This window comes from Chroicocephalus ridibundus, chromosome 2 (assembly GCF_963924245.1).
Source record: "Chroicocephalus ridibundus chromosome 2, bChrRid1.1, whole genome shotgun sequence".
In the NCBI taxonomy this organism is placed as follows: Eukaryota; Metazoa; Chordata; class Aves; order Charadriiformes; family Laridae; genus Chroicocephalus; species Chroicocephalus ridibundus.
The window spans coordinates 23764282-23786429 of NC_086285.1; the positions used below are offsets into that span (position 1 = coordinate 23764282).

Here is a 22148-nt window from a genome sequence, read left to right on the forward strand (position 1 = left end):
CAGTCTAAACTTCCCCTGGTGCAACTTGAGGCCATTTCCTCTTGGAAGTCTTAGTGTCTTCCCTTCTGCATTGCAGGTACAGTTTTTACAAGGATTGCATATGGTACTGCAAGCAAGTTTATTCTTTCTATTGTTTTTAAATTGTAAATATATATTATTTTAAAACTATAGTCTTCATGATATTATGGTTCCCTTAAGTAAACAAAAAAAATGCACTTCTGAGTGTATTTGGAAAAGAAATTGATATTGTAATTTTCTTCAAAAAGGTAAGATAAAACTTGCTGGCATTTAACTGCTGGTGGAGGTTGGCTCTTGTATTTTATCAGTTGCTTTTCCATACTGCCATATGCCACTTAAAACTGCTGCGAACATGACAAAGAAGAATAGACAATCTTTGTAATTTAAAAAGAAAATTTTAAGAAAAAAAATGGAAAACTACATTTTAAAATTCAGAAATTATTTTATATCCTTCCTGTTCTGTTTTCTCATTTAATTCATTCTGTCTAAATGTACAAATTAAGTAATTTCACCACTCAAAGCAAGACTTAACAGGTTTTTTCATTTTTTTTTCCCCAGAGGGATCAGAGTCCTATATATCAGGGGTTCACATGTTACCAGGATGACCAAATTCTTATAGGTCATAGTATAAATAAGTATAAATTAAAGAGGGACTCAATTAATTCAACCTATAAGGCTTTAAAAAAATATGGCAATTTGAACTGCTTGATGAGAGCACAGAAGAAATTATCACACTTGTATGCAGTAAACACTGAGGTACATGGAAAAAACGTCTCTTGGTCCGTGGGTATTTTGAGGCATGGACCATAGATGAAAATTAATATTTTGTTGTCAGTTGCAGTGGAGTCAGGATTTCACTTTTTATTTTTGTGTTTCCACAGCACCATGCCAATGGGGCATCTGTGTCTGCTCCTGAAATTTACTTAATTTAATACAGAGTATTTTCAGCACACAGGTGGATTTGTGGTAGATCCTGTTGCAAACATGCTCTTAAAGCTCTGCACCTAAGGATTTCATTGACTCTTCAATGCATCAGTGTTTACAGTCCTCTGTGTAGTTGTTTTTCTCCAAACTGCAGAATTCCTTGTATTAAGGCAAAGATAATATTCAGCTCAGAACCAGCAAAAGTGGTAGACTGAGAACAGAAGAAATGAAATGTACTGAGCTGAAGAAATCACTTGATAAATTTCTGATGGAACTGAAAATTCTTTAGAATCAAATAATTTTATTACTCTGCCATCATTTCACAGTAATTGTTCTCATACAGGACAGTAGACTACTTTTATGGGGCTACTCTGGATTTAGTCTATCTAATAGACAAACAAATGTTTCCCTCAAATGCTTCCTGATTTTTTTGGAATAATTTCTTGGGTTATTCTATATCATTTGAATTACACTCAGAAAATGTTAAAGTCAACAACCTAACTGAAAATTAATTTGCCTTCTACCTCTTCCCTTCACCTTTATGCAATACAACATTTGACCTGCCTCAGTCATTGTCTTGTTGTCTCAGGCCTGATTCTGTAGCATATTGCACATAGACTGTGTAACCATATCAAAAGAGTAGCATTTTGCAAAGATGTACATGATCATATGTGAGTGGATAGCCACGTGAATGTGTGTGATCTTAAAGTCTGAGGTCAAGGATATGTCTTTGAAGTTTCATTGATTCTTGCACATACTGATACTTTTCCTTCAGTCAAAAGTTGATTAATGAGATACAATGACTTACGATGAAATCAAATGTGTTATTCATCAGTTGTATTTTGGAAACATTTAGAAGCTCCAGAGATGCGGTAAATGAGTAAATTATCACAGCTTTAAAAGTTACTGGAAACCTGTTGGCTTGTAATAACTGTCCATATGCATTAGGTATGGAGTTACTGGAATTAGCTGCAGTGAAAAAAATATAACCTCATTACATTGCTACACATTTCCATGGGCAGCAGTAGGTCCAGAGACAATATATAGCTGCTGAATGGTACGTTCTTACACTACAATAGCATGATTGCGTGCTTGAACCCCAAACCATTGCCTGAATACTGGGCACTATTTCTTTGACCAGTGAAAGATTTCCCCATATTGAACAACTCAATCCTGCCTTAGTAACAATGGCTGGAACAGAAATTCACATGGAATAATTAGTAGAAGTAAATCAGGCAAATACAAAGCCTTAATAGGTATTTGTTCCACACCAAAAACATTATGTATTTCGGCATAACTGTTTCTTCTCAGGCTGGGAACTGCAGAGTTGTTGCAGATCACAACCAGATTTATATAGCAATGGAGAAGCTCTGAGCCATTATCCCCATGCCTTTCTGAACTACAGTATGATGCTCTTTTAAAATAGGAAAAAGACCTGAAACCTCCTTGTCTTACCTGAAAATTCTTAAAACGGTGGCTGGCTAGATGAGATGTGACTTGAGCCTTGTGAACTAGTTCTTCATACATCAGCTAGATGAGAAGCTAGATTCTGGCACCTGGTACCTAATCCGTGCATTTTTCCTCAGAAAATAAGATTGGAACTTGTTGATCAAGGAAAGAGAGGAGCTCTTTTACTCTGCATCCTGTTGTGCTTAACTATTCTGGCATCAATTAGTAAGTCATCACTAAGACCACCAGAAAGAGTTTCAAGTTTGTAGGCTGCCTGGATTACTTAAAGCATCCAGTCATTTTCTAGTTAAAATGCACCCTGGGAGCACACGTGTTAATTGTTGGGGTTTTGCTTCTGCTCAAGACGGCCAAAAAGACCATGTGTTGCTATAAAAATATAAATTGCTACCAGTGGCAGGTAGAGGGATTTTGTGGCAAAACCTTCCATCTGTCTGGGCTGCGTATGAACTCACTGATACTGACAATCCTGGGTGTATAAGTCTCTGCTCTTGCTTGATTCCTGCCTGGTTTTAATTTTCCTGGTTGGAACTTAACCACCTCAAAAAGGTGATCAGTGAAAAAACAAAGGCAATAAATCTCAGCGTTGAAAAAATTCTACCACAGCTGACCCTTTGTCACATCTTTGTGCTGCATGAATTAGCTTTTGTGATGCTGGTCATATAAATTCTGTGCCATCAATCATTTTCAGTCTAAGAACATAGCCTCCAAATTGCAGAAAACTTACTTGCAAAACTCCTCTATTTACTCAGCCTTTGAAAGGCGAAAAAATGTGTGATAAGGGCTGATTTACTCTCTGTACTGCTGTGTGATACAGCATTAATAAAGAAACTGTAAAGCATCAACTATAGATGAATATTTATTTTCTAACATTTAGATCTCAATTTCCACTCCCCAGCAAAGCAAAATCAAAACTGTAAAACCCACACATCAAGTTAAAATGAACAGTTTTCCAGACAAGATTGGTTTCAACTGTGTTAACACCCTCTCTTCTCCCATGTGTTGCTTCTCACCTGTAATTAACCAGCTGGAAAGAGTGTAGAAATCCCCCACTCCCAATCCTAGAGAGGTTTGGAAAGGCTATTAGTGCTCTGGACATGCTGTGTAACAAACTTTATTTTTCCTCCTAGCAAATTGTAAAAGTGTCAGTATACAGTGAGGTGTGTACTGAGGGTGTGCTTCACGTGGGCTCCTTTTAGGACGTGCCCTATCTTTTCTTTTAATCTCAGGAAATTATAAGGTCAGCATGTCCATGCTGGTTTCTACAGATAGGAATGAATTGGTAGTCTGTGGTCTGGAGATTTCCCAGCTCTTTTTATATAAAGGGCATGACCTTGCACGTATTGCTCAATCGGTGCGAATCACAAATGAGAGGAAAGGTAGTGGGAGAGCCTTATAACAACAACTAGCTGCATCCTGCTTTTACAAAGCTGGTTTATGTCTGCACGTATATGGAAGTATTTTCTTCTATTGAATATGCCAGAGAGGAAAACAGGAAAAAAAACCCACATGCTGTTGCTTTGTCTTACTCTGTATCTCCTAACTTCTATTCTATAGCTGTTCCTCCTTTTATACAGTCTGTTTTCTTTACAGAGGATGACAACTAGTGATAAAGACTAAAGGGTTAAAACATGGGATACATTTTACATTAATAGCTTTAGAGGGGAATTATATTAGTGTATCCTCAAAGTTGTCAAACAAAACTGCCTGAGAAATGTTAGGTACAAACTGGACTTTGAATGAATAGTTGCTGGAAAAAGGTAAATTTTACTTATTGCTATAAACAACAAACACCTTAATTTCTGATAATGTGAAAATCTATCATCTGCTTTGTTGCTGAATTATAATACAGGTAACAGATTATGTTTTTACAGAAGTATCTAATGTTCTACTTTACCATAGGTTGGAAAATAAAGTTCTGGACTTGGTCCATGTCAAAGTTTTGCCATGCCAGAAATTCAGTACAAAGACTTCTCGTGATGGATGATACAACCATTGCAATTAGTGTGAGGCCTATTCTCCTCACTCAGTTTTGCCTACTCTTTTTTTTCTCTGTTGAGTCATTATGGCTACGGGAATGATTCCCAACAACAAAGCAGTATGTTAAAATTGGAAATTGAGTGATCTCATCACGGCTCTTAAGGTACTGGGGAACTTTCCTGTTTGATTTTCCCTGGCATCGGTTTTCTCCCATTGTCTGACAATACCCATAACATGTTTTGGTAGTGCACCGAGCAGGAGTCTGAAATCAAAAGAAATGTCACAGTCAAAAAGGCATCACTTTCCCAACTGGATACATTTCACTGTGATCTCTGACCTCCATATTGGTGTCCTTTTGTTACAGGCCCTGCGTGTATTGAGCTGTGATTACAAGATGGAAAATGAAACTAGAATGGTGGTTTGTGATCTTGGGAACCCCATGGTGGCTGGCGCAAACGTAAGGGGAAACCAGATGCATTTACTGATTTTTATCTAATTGAATTTTAAAGGGGAGCAAATGGGAAACTATTCAATTAGCAAAGTGTGTCCCAATAAGCAGCACCTAAACCAAAACCAAATTATTTACTCGGACAGGAAATTGTTGGTGTAATAAGAGGCAGAACTGTGCCTCTGAAAAACTAACAATTTGTTGTCCTAAAAGATTAATGATGCTAGAGCATGTGTTTTATTTCACTTACTCTAAAGAAATGAGTGATTCAATTTAAGTCACAGAAGTTGCACTAGTATAATGAGAATCACAATCCATAATGGGATCTGTTTATTTCTCCCTTTTAGTATTCTTTCTACTTAAGATACGTATAGTAAATTAGACCTTCTTTAGCCTGATTCTTATCTTCAATGCATAAGGGTTTTCTCATCAGTTTATATCGTGACTTATATCCATGAAAATGTGGTTGGAGTCAAGTTTTCCTTCAAGTTATTACTGTCATTCTAAATATTTTCTTAAGACAGCTATTCATAAATCATACTAAACATTAGGTAGAACATTTGTAGCATTGTTTTTAGACAAAAGTGAAACTGAATAATGACTGATGATGGACAGCAGATAAGGGTTAAACAGAGGCTTGGAGATAAAAAAAAAATGCTACCCATTCCACAGTTGTCATCACTTGTCCCTTTTTCATGACAAAATAGTTCAGGACAATCTTAGAAGTTTTGAACCCAGGAATATTCTCCATGAATGCCCTTGCAGAGAAATTCTAGCACTGCTCATAAATTCATCAGTGCTGTGAATATTTAACTAAAAACAAATAATCCAAGCTATTATTCTAGATAAAAAGCTATCCTAATAAAAATGAAGCAGTCATCAGCGTGAACATACACGAGGAATAAACAACAGCTTTTAACTGAAAACTGCCACTGTTTGCATTTCATGTTGGGCCTGAGGCTTTGCAAAGAAACCAAGTAAATCTTCTTAGTATTTTCAAAATCCTTACTAAGTTAAGATTTGTCATATGGTAGATCAGTATTTCACTCTTCAGACTCTCTCCCTGGCCGCTTATGATCTTGAAGCATTTACTGTCTGACCCTCAATACAAGAACCAAATGGGTCATATGATAGGAGACTGGGGCTGGAATAAGCTTGTTTGGGTCACAGGGTTAACTTCAGATCAGTCAGAGAGCTTTTGAAAGTGAATGTGAGACCATGTGTCTCACAGTCATACTCATTCATGGTCATGAGCAGTCCCAGATAGATTCTTTGGGATTACAAGGAGCTGGAAACCATTGAAAAATTAACTCCATGTGATGGACCTTCTGGGAGCGGTAACCTGCCTGGTGAGGATCCTTCTTTGAAGAACTACTGTGAACTAGAAGTCTGAAGGTGGTACTGTAAACATTTTCTGGGGAGGACATTGCACTAACAAGGCAGACTGGGTAGATGTTGGAGTCAATGAGCATAGAGAAGAGGGCTAAAAGGTTTTATACGTTTTATTTTATTCTACTAAATGAAATTCCTAAAAAGTAAGAGTAATTGAAAACATTTCTGAGGAATGGAGTTTTCATAATGGGAGGATGGGAGGCAATGATGGGCTGAAGCACTAGATAAATCTCAAGTCAAGGTAGATAATTTCTTGTACCAGAAAACCAGCAAATTTAGATATCTGCTGAGTGGTTTCCTCGTTAGTTTCATTGCAGAAGCCAATTTTCAAGACATAGACAAAAGTGGACAAAAATCTTGCGGATGATTGGGATGTAGTGTGGGGTGAGGGGAAGAAAGAGAGCATAAAACCCCATGGGTTTTGAAGAGAAAAGGAAGACTAAACACAGGAGTCACTAAGATTGTATACCAATCTAGGAACAAATCTTTGTGGTTTGCATATTGTCATAAACATAAGCAATGGAAAGGTTTGAGCATAGAGGTATTAGACTACAGCCCCTCACGCTCCACCCTTTGAATCCAAAGCTCTGTTTCCACATCATCCTTGACCCAAAATGCTAGCAGTGTGAAGACATCAGGAATGCTATTTGGTGGCCACTAAAGCAGTACTACTCTCACCTGTCTCCTCATCAATTCTCACAGCCTAACTAATCCTGGTTTTCTTCAGAATCAGCTCTAGGGCTGCAAGAAATGCATTGTTAGCAAATATTCCTAAGCAAAATATTTCATAAAGAGAAACTTAGAAGTAGCAGAATAAAAGAGCGAGCAGGGCTCATAACGTGTTTAAGGATATTCTGGTTTGTAACAAAAGAATTCAACGCTTGAAAATTAAGGCATATGAAGATAGAGCATTACAAAGCCAGATGGCAAAAGTGTTTGATTATAGTGAGTGAAAGCGTAAAGCCTAACTTTGTCTTTGAAACCAGCTGTCCTGGAAGCTTAGTAAAGGTGAAAGGACTTGAGCTTTTTCAGTCCAAACGTATTTATGATGGCAAATGTACTTCCAACAGCAAAATACCAACCCTTTGTACAAATTGCATAAATCATGAAAGGCTGCTCTGATCCATTTCCAGTTTTGCAAAACAATTCTGCTCTGGCAGGAGATCAGTTATTCTCAAAATATTCGGTCAGAAAGGGACTCTCTGTGGAAGTTGTGAGGGAGTGGGAAGGGAGGATTAGGTCAAAATCAAACATTCCTAAAACTCTTAACTATTGAGTCACTGTGGTGACTTTTCAGCACCCTGAAATCCTAGAATTCTTGAACTCTTTAAAATCAACTTCTGAGTATGAGGGTTATGTCAGGATTTTGTGATATAAGCCATGGGATATTACTGCAGCAGGCTACAGAGTTGTCTGACATTTCGCATCTTCAAAATGCATTATTGTCATCAAAATTGGTATATCTGACATTTTGAAAATCTATGACCTTAAAATCATTTACTGGACACAAAAATTACTTAACCTTTTCAGTAATATCTTTGTGGTTAAAAAAAGATGAAGAGATGAAAAAGAAGATAAAAGAAATGGGAAGGAAAATCACAAAACCATATGGCCCAGAATGCAAACTAAATGTGATACCATCTCACTGGCAGAGTGCTCAAAGTACTTATTCATGACACTGAAATGGATCAGACTGACAAGCTTCCTAGTGCTTGTTCAGTAGACTTAACAAGTGAGATGTATGTTTTATTATAAATTCTTGTAAAATTTGGAAGTTAATCAAAATGAATAGAAATAAGGTTAGAAGACTGGGAGGCTTGGAAGATCTCACCTATTTCTTGGTATGTACTAAACTTATTCTTCAAGAGCGCAGAGGCTTTATCTTTCATATGCACTGTAAGACACTTCAAAAAAAGTTAGCCCTCTGTCTCCCAGCATACTCCTAGATCCTGTCTAACATAATAACAGATTAAGGCTTACCAGTAGTAGCAGAAATGTCGTGTTTTTCAAAGATACGTGAGGTTACTAGCGTGGAAAATAAGGCAATTTTAATGAAACTAACTTGGCTTGGAAATTTCTAAATAAAATTAAACTGTTCTGATAAAATGAATGTCCTACAAAAATAAGGAGGCTGAGCAATTGCTAAGTTACAAGCTCAGGCAAATTCAACTCCTTTGGCCTCAGTGGGTTTTCAGCAAGGGCATGTGAACATCTTTGCCCCATTATTAGTAGCAGTGTCAAGGGCTAATTGACATTAACAAAGTCACACAACCACACAGAGACAACATCTGCAGCTTATTAGGCTCATGCAGTAGGAGTGTGTTTCAGTATTAAATAAGGGATTGAGCCTCAGGAGTATAATAGATCATCAAAACTGCAATTCATCTCTGCTCTATCTGAAGAAAAGTTTATCTTTGGTTCATCAAATCTTTTTTTCTGCTTTAAGTGGAAACAAATTTATATAGACATGATCAGTAAAAAGAGTAAGAGGAATGCTGAATTGAATATTTGGAATTTTTTGTCTCAGAGATTAAAAAAATCTTGTTATATTTTTAAAGGTGAATGAAATATCAATACAGTTGTTAAAATCATCTCCAAAAAATAGCTTGCATCTCCATTCCAAGTCAAATATTCAGCTTCTGTTTAATTTAATGAGCATTATCTTTTAACCTTAAAGATTTTACTCCCAAAAGTAACTATAACGATGACATTAAAATGTTCTGAATTCAAATATTTGAACTTGCCATTTCTTTTATGATGGCAATATTGCTTTCAGCATAGGACAACTGAAAGAAGTAATTGAAACATGTTAGCTAAGTCTTGTTCTGAAGATGGATTAAGATTCAGTGATGCAAGTGAGGAAGAAGGAGAACTGAAAGAAGATTTAAAAAAAAATAATCCTTGGGAAAAAGGAATTGCTTAAACATCTGAAATGACACCCACAGAGGAAAATGCCTCCTCTTCAGTGATGTTGAATCAGGACCCGAACATAAAACTCTACATTGCTGTGTCCTGTCCTGTTGCTGACAATGCTACCCCAAGTATGTTGAGAAAAGTGTGCCAAGCAGACAACTCTTTTTCTTTTACTTTTTTTTCCCCCTGTAATCTAGTCAGATATTGGCAGAGGTGAAGGAATTATGTCCTCATTTCCTAAAGCCTTTTGATTAATTTCTCAGGAAGATCGTTTCTCCATATGGAGAATATGGCTATGCGTACCCATCCTTTTTTAAAAAATGAAATCACAGTGTGGCAGTTATCTAGCAGGAAATTCTACCATCAGGCAATACGGGAGGCAGAGGGGAGTGAGAAGAGGTACAAGATTACAGGCTGTAGACTCTGCTGTCAGTCTCAATGCAAAATCCGCATTTCAAGAACTACCAGATTCAAAACACGTGCAGTTGAAATGAGGAAATTAAAAACATTAATTTAAATATTGCAGTACCATTTTATTAATTTAACGTGATGGGCAGATGGCATCTCCCCCTGCTCCCTGCCACTCACATACTGGGGCTGTAAGTGTCCAACAAGAGGGTTACAGACACCCCACCATATGCTGTTGTGTATTCCTTCTTTAGTTGGCCCTGCAATTATCACATGGAGGAAGCCAGGTCTGCATAAACACAAGGGAGCACCGCTGGAAACCTTTATCTCCTTCAGTTTGGGGAATTGTGTGTTTTGCCCTCTGTCTTCTGTGCTCACATGCTGGGAGTTGTGGCAAACTGAACTACAAATATAACTTTGAAGTTGTATTTGTCTTAACTGAACTATGGCTCCTAGAAGCTGCAATGAAAAAAAATCAAACCAAATCAAACTAAAACATCGAGCTGCTGCTAATTGAGCTGCTAGAAGAAAAACAGGTGATCAGTCAGCCCTGCAACACCTAAAGCATGCAGCTCATGCACAGTTACAGAGACAATGGGAGGAGATGGGAGACCTGGACAAAGGCATACGGGGATGGAGACAGGGATGAGAGGTGCCAGACAGCTATTATTTTCTTTTGGCTTGGCAAAGTAAAGCAAAGACTGTCTGGATGAAGAAGGACCCACCGCTGTGTTCTTGGGAGTATGCTTCTCTGTTTCTCTTGATCTTTCCTCTGTCCAGCCAATTTTCCCATCTGGTGACATACACAGTCAGGATGGTATTTTTTCCTAAAAACAACTAAATTATATTATTTCATACTAATTTTAAAAAATAACAGTATCTACACAAGTCTGTGAAATGCAGTGTTGAACAGTACTGCTTTCTCGATATGGAAAGATCAAACCATTTTTAATAACTTGTCGTTTTGTTTCTTTCACAGTTCTCTACAGGCATTCGATTTTCTGTTCAGCATTTTGAAAATGCAGATTTCAGCATCAATTTTGAGCTGCAAGTAAAAAGGTTAGATGTTTTATCAAGAGTATGGTTGGTTATTTAAATTCTGAATTCCTGTTGATATCTGAACTTTAATATATAAGAAGGTCACTCTGACTCTTCAATGTCAGTATTTATTTCATGGCCTTTCCTATGGAAGCTTTCTTCAGGAAGATTTGTGGAGTTGGAACCTTGTTAGCTTTTAGCAAAATTAGTTTTAGAGTTATTCTGAGAATTTCGCTATGTTAAAATTCAGGGTCACTGATTTTGTTCAGTGGTCCAAGGACCTCCTACAGATTTGCCAAATTTCCACTTCTTTCTCCACTTCAGGATTAATGAACAGTGATCACTTTGTAATAAAGTTCTGCATTTAAAAACATATCATGCTCTGAAAAAAAAAAAAAAGATGTGCCACTTCTTCATGAGTATTTAAAAAAATAGAAGGAGAGCAGTTAAAATCTGCTCAACAGATTTACTGGCATGAAGAGAGAAAATTGTTCCAGTTTGATTCAGGTGAACCTTTGTCATTTTTCCATTAGTTTCTTCCACATTTGTGGGGCTGAAATATTACTGCTGGAAAATCTTCTGTTTTATGCTAAGCAGTGCTTCCTCCACAGGGATGAAAAAGTGTAGGACGGGCTGGGTTAGGATAATAGCAAGAGCAAACCTGGGATGTTTTCGGTAGGTGGCAGGGCTTCTGCTCCATCTGTCCTTATTAAATACACGCTGGAGTTCCTGATGGGGCCCTCTCTGCCCCACACACAGAGACTTAATTGCTAATGTCTGGCCTTTAATGAGGGCCTTGATCATGTTCACTATGGTAAATAACTGAGACGTTTAAAATGCTTAAGTCATGTTTCCAGAATGTAAGCCTTGAAGGAAAGGACATGCAGAAACTCGGGAAGGGCACAGCAACACCACAGAAGACAATGAGGTGCCAGGTCAGGCCTCAGCCCTCTCCCAGGAGTCTTGCTGGTGAGCTGGAGGCCATGCAGACCTGGGCATGGGCTCCTCCAGAGAGAGATACAAGATAGAACGTCTAGTTTGTGGGTCCCCTGTCCATACCCACTGTTCACTCTCAGGTCATTAATGCAAGCAATACAGTTTGAAATGGGTATCAGAGGCTTTCACCACTACCCTTTTCATGCTGTGAAACTGGGGAGGTTCAGAGCTTTTTGGGTAGCTAGATCTTTCTAGGTAATAAGAGTTGAGGGTAGGTCACTTTCATAGAAAAAGTGACAAGGCTTTACTGAGGAATAAGTCTGAACTTCAGGAGACAGCAACATCTCATGTTGCTCCACGAGTGTGACTCACTAAAATGTAAATGGAGGAAATCTGTTGGGCTACCAACACGGACAGTTTCCTCAAACTGATATCAAAATGCTGAAGAGCACCCAACTACTTAAAAAAAAAAAAAAAAAAGAAAAGAAAAGTTAAACTTCTTGCATAGGGAATGTACTCTACAGTTAAAACTCACTGCTTCGTACATTCCTTCCTAAGCAGCACTAAAGTTTGTACATTTCTATGTCCTTAATGAACAGGTAAAACAATCTTAAAGAAAAAGGAAACAGAAATCCGTAAGGCAGAAAGAGGAAATTACCTAAATGGAAGGACAGGGAAGCAGAAAATTGGTGTCCTGAATTTGTGTCCTGCTCTGAGATATTCAAAAGAGAGACCTTTGATTTACTCAAAAACATCAAGTGGAAAATAAATATTTTGGTTTGCAAGACTGAAGTTCATTACTTATAGGAAATAAGCAAGAGTCTGAGTAGCGTCTTGAAATCTGATTCCTTTTCTGATGTGGATTTTGCTAGGCAATTACATACCCCTTAGAGAGGGAGATGTCCTGGGACTTATATATAAACTATTTTCTTCTTTAGAGAGTACCAGAAAGCACAAATGAGATTTGAATACTAAATATATATGATCAAAAAATCTTTATTTTAACTCTGTGGAAAGTAGTACCGTTATACAAATTGGCAAAAAGCTTATTCTAACAAATTAATGGTATAGTAATTTTTATACTTTAACCAATTGTTGTACTTTTGTACTCAAAGCAATGGCTATAGAGGATTACATCAAAAGTTAAAATGATGTTTGAGGGGAATCTGCATTAGTTTACAAACAAATTAGAGCTGCTCCTAATTTTAGCAATCTGCAACCAGAAAGCCTGGATCAAAGCAGTATTGCCCTTTACTCCTCAAGAGTCAGTTGCTGGGAATGCTGGCCTCCTCTGAATGTTTCCATTTGACTGATGCTACCCAGATGTGATAACAGTAAACTGGGACAGCAATAGAAACTTAGTCTCCACGAAGCAAGGAAGTACTTCCACACTTGCTTGAAAAAAAACTCCAAACTTAGTACCATTAATCCCATAACTAAATAAATTCTAAGTCTGTAATTATTTATTTTCACTATCTATCTTCATGAATTTGAACCTGCAAACCTTTTTGGACATGTAAGGGCTATGGCCTTTTGAAGTAAGAGAAACTACCTTTGCTACTAAGGATTTTTGATAAAACGAGTGAGATCACTAGGCTTTAAACATGGGGATCTGTTTTCACTGCTAAGTGGGATTAAGGGTGTAAACACCCTCTGGATAAGGGAGGGGAGAAAATTAGAAAGGTAAAGAAACAGTTTATTTTGGTGATTTTTCTTGAGAGACTCTGTCATGAGAAGTCACAAGTTTGGAGATTTTATTACAGATTTTATTATAACACAAAAGCAGATTTTATTATAACAAAGCCTATCTTGTTCGCTAACACTGCCTTCCTCCAATGCATGAAACACCCTTGTATTCTATTAAGATACTCCTATCCATACAGATAGCCAAGACTATCAAGGGAATTTACATGATATTCTGAGCTAAATAAATTTGTATCATCATATTCACACATAAGACTCTTGTAACTAAGCTTGAGTTGATTATGTTATTAAACATGTGATGAGCTCAAATAATACCAAATTTAAAAATTAAATAACAATGTCCTAACAAGGCTGAAAATTGGCAATAGCGAGCCCATGGTGTAATATGTCCAATGGCATCACTTCCTAATTTTAGGCCTTGTGGTATTCAGTGCTGTATCTATAATAATCTAGAGTTCTGCTAGTAACCTTTTTTAACCCTTGTACACTTCTTTTCCAGTTCAAACAAGATTAATCCCACCAGCAACTTAGTTAACCTCCATATCAACATCAGTGCTGTGGCTCAAGTACAGATCAGAGGGTAAGTATTCAGCCATTTCAATTCATAATGGTAACTATTTTTTGTATTGAATCTTTCCATGTATAGTAATCTCATGTAGTGAATCTCTTGACATATTATATTCCCAAACGCCTTATCCACTGAGAACACCTGAGAACTCCCAGGGAGTCTCGCCTCCGCTAGTCTTGCAGGATGGAGCTACTAAGAACTTACCAGGTCATGTAGGCCAGGACTGCCCCCGTGGACTCCAGTAAACCTACTGAGTGTCTGTGACAATGCAGCACACTGTACAACCCCACATTGTAGTAACACCAGTCAGAGACAATATTTTATTTGGGCATTCAAATTGTGTATGGATGTTACTAGTACAAAGTGCCTTGTGCAACCACTTAGGCACTTAATTCTGAATACCAAGGCAAAATCTGCTGCTTTTATGATTGGAATGATGAAACACATTATGGCAAGGCATATACTAATAGAGAGCAGAGTGAGGCCTTTGGAGAGAGGATGAATAAGGAATGAGCTATGACAAGAGGTCAACCAACTACTACTGTAGGCTTCTTACATTTCTGGCTGAAGCAGGTGCCTGTACCACCGCAGGGTATGATCAATGATGATTATTTCTATTTCTGTCCTCACATAATAGCTTGGTTTCTAAACTATAAAATGCAATTAGGTGATAAGAATCTCAGACTACCCTGTAAAATCTTAGAATGAGACTCCTACCCTGGCATCCTGGAGGAAGTCGGCAGGATGTTCTTTTAAAGCAAATAATTGCCCCAGATGCATTTTGTCTGAGATCTCAGATTTCCTACATCTCCTCTTCTCAAACTACAGCTTGAAATGGAGCTGTCAAAAGACAACATATTTGACAAGAACAGAAATTAGAGTATTATTTCATTTTCTGTAGTTAGTGGTGACCTAGGGAAATGGGCTGTATAGGAAGAGAGGTGAAAAATATAAAATGAGAGGAAAGGTAACCCAGAAAGAAAAGTAGAGGCTGACAAATTAAGAATCAAGGGGTTAGTTGGTGGTCTGCAGATGTGTGAGAAAATGTTGGGAGACAGCAATTGCTAGGTGTTGCTATGGGTGGAGACCCAGGTTAAGGATTGGCTGGAGTTTCAGTGCATCAAAGACATTATTATGGATACATACACAAGACTTCTCAGTAAGGTTTTTTCAGTTTTTTTCAGTGACATTGCTCATCACTTTCAAAGGAAAATCTTCCAAACTTTTTGTATTCTTTGCAAACTGTTTGGAAACTTTTTGCCTCCGTTGTGTTCTTTTTAATGAAAAGTTCTGTCTGTAACAGGACACCAAGAAATGACCAGAACATCCTCGGTTCTTAAAAAGAGCATGCCCACAAGTGGAAAAAATGGCTTGAAATGCTGCCTGCAGTGCTAAGAAACAGGTCATTAAACACAGAGGAATTGCTTAATTGAATGACTTCCAGTTCCTTTCCTCTTAAGTCTTTTAGTTTCTTATTAGCTATAGCATGCATGTACAAAGGAAAATTCCCAAAAGCTTTGTTGACAGATTTTGTTAATTACTCAGAGGTGCTAAAGCATACAGCTCCAAGGGAACTATTTGCTCGCAATTTCCTAGATAAAAATAAAAGAGAGATTGTGTCCACATTTGGACTGGAAAATATCTTGCATTGGTTTCCCTACTTCTCTACACAAAGTTGCATGAAGTAGGACTGGAATCCCTGTACATTTTACTGAGGAAAAGTAAGTAGTTACCAAATTGTGCATATGCTTACATGGACCCATGCTAATACTGCCTCTATGAGAAAGGAAGGGATCTTCTTCAATATCCTATTCAAAAGAAATTTAGGATAATTCCTTAGATAGTTCATTTAATGAGCAGTTGCTCTGATAACTAAGATCTGATTATTCTGCTTACCCTGTTTTCTGTAAAACGTAAGAGTTTTGTAGTTGTAACGTATTTCCCACTGCTGAAAGAGCACTAGAGGAATAAGGGATTTGGGAAGGAAGTAATTTGGACTGGGAGGATTTGCAGCTGACAGAATTCTTATTGTATATCCCACATAAGCATTTTCCTTTACTTCCTTTATCTGATTTTTCAGTGCTCTTGTTTGACTGATCATTGTCACCTAAAAGTGACACCTAAAGGCGTCACCTAGGAAAAATCCTCATCTAATAAATCACACAAATGTTAAAAATATTCTCAGTTAAATGCAAAATAAAATAGTCAAAAGAGAGGATTTCTGTTTAATTTTACCTGATTTTGCTACTTTCATGTCAATAGCAGAAGTCCACAAAATAATGGTAAAATCTGTTAAAATAGATGTTCTTATATACCTTATAATAATTTTAATTGAATGTCTACATTTACACTTTTCACTTTGTAATTCTGTGGATAAGAAAAACACTGCACAGGGAGTGTAATAGTTTTTGAAGCCTCATGCCTGCTTCTTTTTTTCTATGTACAGTTTCTGGTTTGCAGATTTTTGCGGTAGGTTAAGGGTCTCTATGTCTTGGCTTTTGTAAAAACACAGGAAAGTTCATATTCTCCAACACTTAATAATTAAAATTCTTATTGGAAACAAGGCCATTTGTGACAAATAACAAGTTAGGCTAAGTACCTCATCTGAAATGACTTTTTAATGAATATGTTTCATTTCCTTTATTATTTAGTTTGGCTTGTAAATTTGTCCTCTGGCATACTTGTGAATACAAACTGCTGGCCTTTTGAAGGCTGGGGAAGTATTAAAGTTAGCAGGCTACTCCAGGATGCCCTAAATTTCATGAAGAGTTGTACTTTAGCTGGATGGTATTATATTGTTCTTCTTTGGGATTCCTTGCTGCTTTGAGAAGGTGTATTCTGTAGAAAAGTTTCTATCAGACATTTCATTCACATAAGAACTGGAAGCAAGAACAGTTTGTTTCTTCCTAAAGTATTTTAAGATGTCAGCATTTGCAACAAAAACATCCAGTCTTCAGTTCTCTTCTTCAAGGGACTATCTGCAGTGGTGCTTTCTGTGTTTAGACTCAAGGAAAAGTAAATTAACATCGGTGGCTAGAAGTCCACTGTTTTAGTCAAATATTATATTCTGAAAAAAACTCATTAGCAATTCTTTTTTAACACTTTTCTATCAACAAAATTCCAGCTTTGGCAGAACAAGCATTGAAATTTTATGGCTTCTCTTTAAGCTAAAGATTCTGGAAACCAGCAAAACTGAGTAAGAGTTGACCCTTGTAAAGAAAGGGTGATATTTACCATTTTAGCACCAAGAGCTACTTTCAGTACCAGCAGATGACAGATGTCTGTGCCAGAACTCACCTACCATGCTAAAAGGAATGCTCGGGATATGATTTCCCAACTTCTCAACAACTGAATAAGGTTAAAGTTGGCATCTGAATGGGACCCCTCCAAGGAACTTCCAGGTTTTATGTGAAATAAAATGCTGGTGATTAAAATAGAAACATTAACAGAAGACTACTTAGTCCTTTCTTGAGGTTAGACAGAGAAGGGAAGGAAAAGTAAAATAGCAGACAGTAATAAAGATGTCAAATATTAAGTCACTGTTTTCTTCATGTGTGTTCACCTTACCTAATTCTGATGAATGTGCCCAAAAAAAATGCCCTTAAGGGCTCAGATTTCTATAGTGGTCTTAATTTTTTTCTACAGTTAATGCAGCTGATCACTGGTAACAGTTACTATTTTAACCTGTTTTATATATTACAGAGTGTCTCACCCCCCAACAATTATTTTGCCACTTCACAACTGGGAACCCAAAGATGAACCTACAAAAGAAGAAGAAATTGGTCCTTTAGTAGAACACATCTATGAGGTAAAAATGATATAAGTTGCTACAGAACCTTATGCTGCTCCCATTGAAATCCTGATGAATTTGGTTTATTGTCTTTATCTGCAACTAGATAAAGCCACAAATGTAAATATTCTGACTTTAGCACATGACCCAAATTTAATCTGGGAATTCGTAGCCCCAGTATCTGTTCATGTTGGTGGAGGAGATATTAGTTTATGCTAGGAGTCTGTCTTTGATATTTATGGGATCTATAAACATTTTGGTTGTTTGACTAGAATTAAAAACAGTGCTTAATAGCTCATTACAATCAATGCCACATATTTTCAGTGATTTGACTGGTTTCTCATTAAAGTGGTGAGTATTGTGCACAGGAAAAAATATGTTTCCTTTAACATTTAGCTAATTGAAAAAAACTGTAGACATACACGTAACTTGTTAACTCATTGGTCAGAAATAGTTCTGTTGAAAATAACAAGTTACATATTTCTGTATGTATTACATATACATTTCAAGTATGCATATTTCTACCTTGTATTGTTGTTGGTTTTTTTTTCTATTGATGATTCTTCAATTAAAAGAGAGGAGTTCAGGTTAGAAAAAAGTGCATTGAGCGAACTACATGGAATACAGGCCACCTTTGGAATCTGATGGATGACCTTTATTCTAGGGTGTAAAACGCAGTACTTCACATATGGTTATAATTCACAAACTAACACTCAAGAAAATATAAGCAACTGCGCTTAATCAGCAGTGTAAGATTACAGTTTGCATGACTACTAGTAAACTGTAATAAACCAGACAGTAAAATAAAAAGTATTATTCATTAATTACTCATCTTAACACATTTCTCTAAACTGAAAAATATCTAACAAATCTTCCTGTCTCAAGCATTTGGGCTGTTTGTGAAATGACATATGTGACTTCATATGCATTGAAATAGTTACAGTGATTAAAGAAACTGCTTTCATGGTTTATTGATATCAGCAAAGCATAAATAAGCCCAAACACCTACCCAAAAACCCTTTACTGAAGATGTAAGATTGAAAGTGGGTTTTATCTGGTTCTAAATAAAGGTCATCAGTCACCAGAATTCTACACATTTTAAAAGAGGAAGTTCTTACATCTCTAGAAACTTCGAGTGAAGCTCCATGTTGTTCTGCTTCTTCAGCTCTCATGCTCGGTGTTAACACATATCCAAACTTACTGTGGTCATCAAATATTTTCAAATTGTAAACTGATATAAGAAAACTATTTTAATAGCACAGATTTTTTAAAAAATAACTATTATTCCTATCTTTACTCATTTTCCCAGAAAAGAATAATGTCCTGGGATGTTACTTTAGAAAAACTAGTTCTGTTTTTTCTTTTGGGGAAATTTTAACTGGGAGGTGTTGAAAATATAGTTCTTAACCACAAGAACAAGTTTAAGCTCTGCCATACCTTCTATTCCTACACCCTGAAATGTGATTCTTTTGTGTCCTGAAGTTTCAGCTACTATTTTCAAGTACGTTCTGTTAAGGTTCATTGTATATATTTGTATAGTGTATTTTGCTGGTGTGTTTTGGTTTGGGTTTTTTATACGTTTTTAGGTAATGTCAGCTCTTTCATATATAGGAAAAAATGGGAAAGGTGATGCATTTCTTGAATACAAAGTCAGACAAAAAGGTTGCTCTCCCAGATTTGCCACTGTCTTTGTGACTAACATGTAGAGGTCCTTTTCCCCCACCTGCCACAGATTCTCCGTCAATAAAATGATGTTAGTAATCTGTAGATCTTTCCCAAAGTACTTCAGGGCTGTGGACACTGAGAATTTGAAAACGTCTAAGTAGTGGGTGCCGTGTTTTTTGTTGGTTTTTACTGCTTTGGAAAGTACTTATGATATTTGTTTGACAGCTGCACAATATAGGACCGAGTGCTGTCAACAATACAGTTCTCCATGTCGGTTGGCCTGTGTCCAGTCGAGAAGAATTTCTTCTTTATATTCTTCATATTCAGACACATGGACCATTGCACTGTCAAACGAGCTCTCCTATTAATGCAATGCAAATCAAGGTAAGTCAGCCCCTTTTATTTCCATCCCTGTCTGCATTTTGCTTGATTTTGTCTGCCTACGCTTCACAATGGGATGGAGCTTTTGGGAATTTTTTCACAGTGACCCTCAGATCATTTTCCTGGGTAAATAGCAAGATGTAGGTAGTCTATAATGTTTCTAGTGTGACAGTTGTGTTGCATGGTTATTTGTTTTCTGTACTTTTCTTATCAGAAGAGACTTGTATTCTGATTCAGTATTGCAGCATAAGATACAAGATAATTTTTTAAATGGAAATGTGCAGCGTTTTCCTTGAGGGTCATATTTAACATGGCTCTGAATAGATGGCACAAAATTTTTCAGTCCTCAAGGGACTGAAAATTCTTGTGTCCTAAGGAGTACATTAATTCAGAAAGTCATCTGTACAGCAGTGTTAGCAGATGAACTCCCAAAGGTGATGTAAACCTTTGTTATGTCAAGGGATGCACAGAGCTCTTCAGTTGAGTCGGACACAACCTAGCACTGGTTTGTTTATCAAAAGGTCTTACCTGTTAGCAGTGGGGAAAAACCTTTCTAGCAAAATAATGCCATATCATTACATTGTGAGACATGAACTTCTCAGAGCTGTTTTATTTAATAGACAGGAGGCAGCCACCAGGTATTGCAGCATTCAGTATTTTTAAAGGGTGTGATGCAATTTTAGTTTTTTTTATTCCAATGCAAATAATTTACAGCTAATTTGTATGGTGATTTGTTTTTTTTAAGACTGGAGACTAATTCAGGTTGGAAGAGACTCAGGAGTACTTTGATCATAGAATCATAGAATCATTTAGGTTGGAAAAGACCCTTGGGATCATCGAGTCCAACCATCAACCCCACTCTACAAAGTTCTCCCTTACACCATATCCCTTAACACCACATATAAATGAGTCTTAAACACATCCAGGGATGGTGACTCCACCACCTCCCTGGGCAGCCTATTCCAGTGTCTGACCACTCTTTCTGTGAAGAATTTTTTCCTAATGTCCAGCCTAAACCTACCCTGCTGCAGCTTGAACCCATTCCCTCTTGTTCTATTGCTAATTACCTGTGAGAAGAGACCAGCACCAACCTCTCTACAATGTCCTTTCAAGTAGTTGTAGAGAGTGATGAGGTCTCCCCTCAGCTTCCTCTTCCTCAAACTAAACAGTCCCAGCTCCTTCAATCTCTCCTCATAAGATTTATTCTCCAGGCCCTTCACCAGCTTCGTGGCCCTCCTCTGCACTCGTTCCAGCACCTCAATATCTCTCTCGTATTGAGGTGCCCAGAACTGGACACAATACTCAAGGTGTGGCCTCACCAGTGCTGAGTACAGGGGGACAGTCACCTCCCTCCTTCTGCTGGTGTCGATCCAACATCCTGCTCAAGTAGGATCAGCTGTGAGATCAGACTAGGTTGTTCAGGGTTTTATCCAGTCTGGTCTTAAAAAAATCCAAAACCAGACACCATAAAATCTCTGGGCAAATTCTGCTGCTTCTTTATTGTTTACAGGGAAAAGGTTTTTCCCTACATCCAGTCTGAACCTCTCTTGTTTCAGCTTATGCCCAGTGCCACCATGCACCTCTGTGAAGAGCCTGGCTTCATTTTTGTCATAACCTTCTGCCTTCAACAGCTTTGGTCCCTGCAAAGCTTTCTTTGGTCCCTCAACCTGTCCCTGCAGGACAAGTGCTCCAGCCCTGAGCATCCCTGGGGGCTCTCTGCTGAACTCGTTCCAGTATATTGATCTCTGTCTTCTGCTGAGGCTCCAAAAATGGATGCTGTATCTACATGTGGTTTAATAAGTGCTGAGCAGAGGGGAGTAATCACTTTCTCAATGTGTTGCCTTTGCTCCTGTTCGTACAGCCCGGGATGCTGATGGCCCTTGCTGCAGACAGGGCTCACTGCTGACTCTTGTGCAGCTTCAGCCAGGTCTTCTTCTGCAGAGCTGCTTCTCAGCCACTCAGTCCTCAGCATGTTTTGTTGCCAGGGGCTATTTCCTTGCACTGAGTATTTAACAAGATACGTGTTTTTAATATCATATGCTATATTTTATATTATGATTAAGTTCAACATAGTATGAGACTGTATAATCTGTAAAATGGGAGTAGTTTTAGAAGCCTTTATATTTTTTACCTGTCTTAAAGTGTTAATGATTTTAATTTTTCAAAGAACATATTTGGAATATCCTATAAAGGCAAACTATCAACTGGAATTCTGCATGGAATGCACTCCAGAAATGGGAGTTTTCATGTGTTGCCACTTGAGAAAAGGATTCATATAGTCTACAATTATTTTATGGCCTACGTATTGTTTGCCATCCAGATTGCTTCCCCTCCCATGGACATGGTTCTTCTTTTATAGCAGAGCTGAAGATCTCGGAGTTTGGAGGAAACACTAACAAGGGGAAGCCTAGTAGCGGCCTCCTCAGTAAAGTGTTGATATGCCAGTGTCTAAAAGCCTATTTTAAGATCTATGTTTGTGATGGCAGATCCCTTCGAAAAAGCTTGGTTTGGCTTAA

General features: G+C 37.5%; 1 protein-coding gene across 1 annotated transcript in view; it reads left to right on the forward strand.

The window, feature by feature from the left end:
• ITGA8 (integrin subunit alpha 8) overlaps positions 1 to 22148 on the forward strand; it is a 119671-nt gene that overhangs the window by 60768 nt on the left and 36755 nt on the right. The window contains exons 21-25 of the mRNA XM_063324757.1: positions 4754 to 4846; positions 10530 to 10609; positions 13728 to 13808; positions 17499 to 17604; positions 19477 to 19635. Of these exons, the coding sequence (XP_063180827.1) occupies positions 4754 to 4846; positions 10530 to 10609; positions 13728 to 13808; positions 17499 to 17604; positions 19477 to 19635 (519 nt within the window). The remainder of the gene's footprint in view (positions 1 to 4753; positions 4847 to 10529; positions 10610 to 13727; positions 13809 to 17498; positions 17605 to 19476; positions 19636 to 22148) is intronic.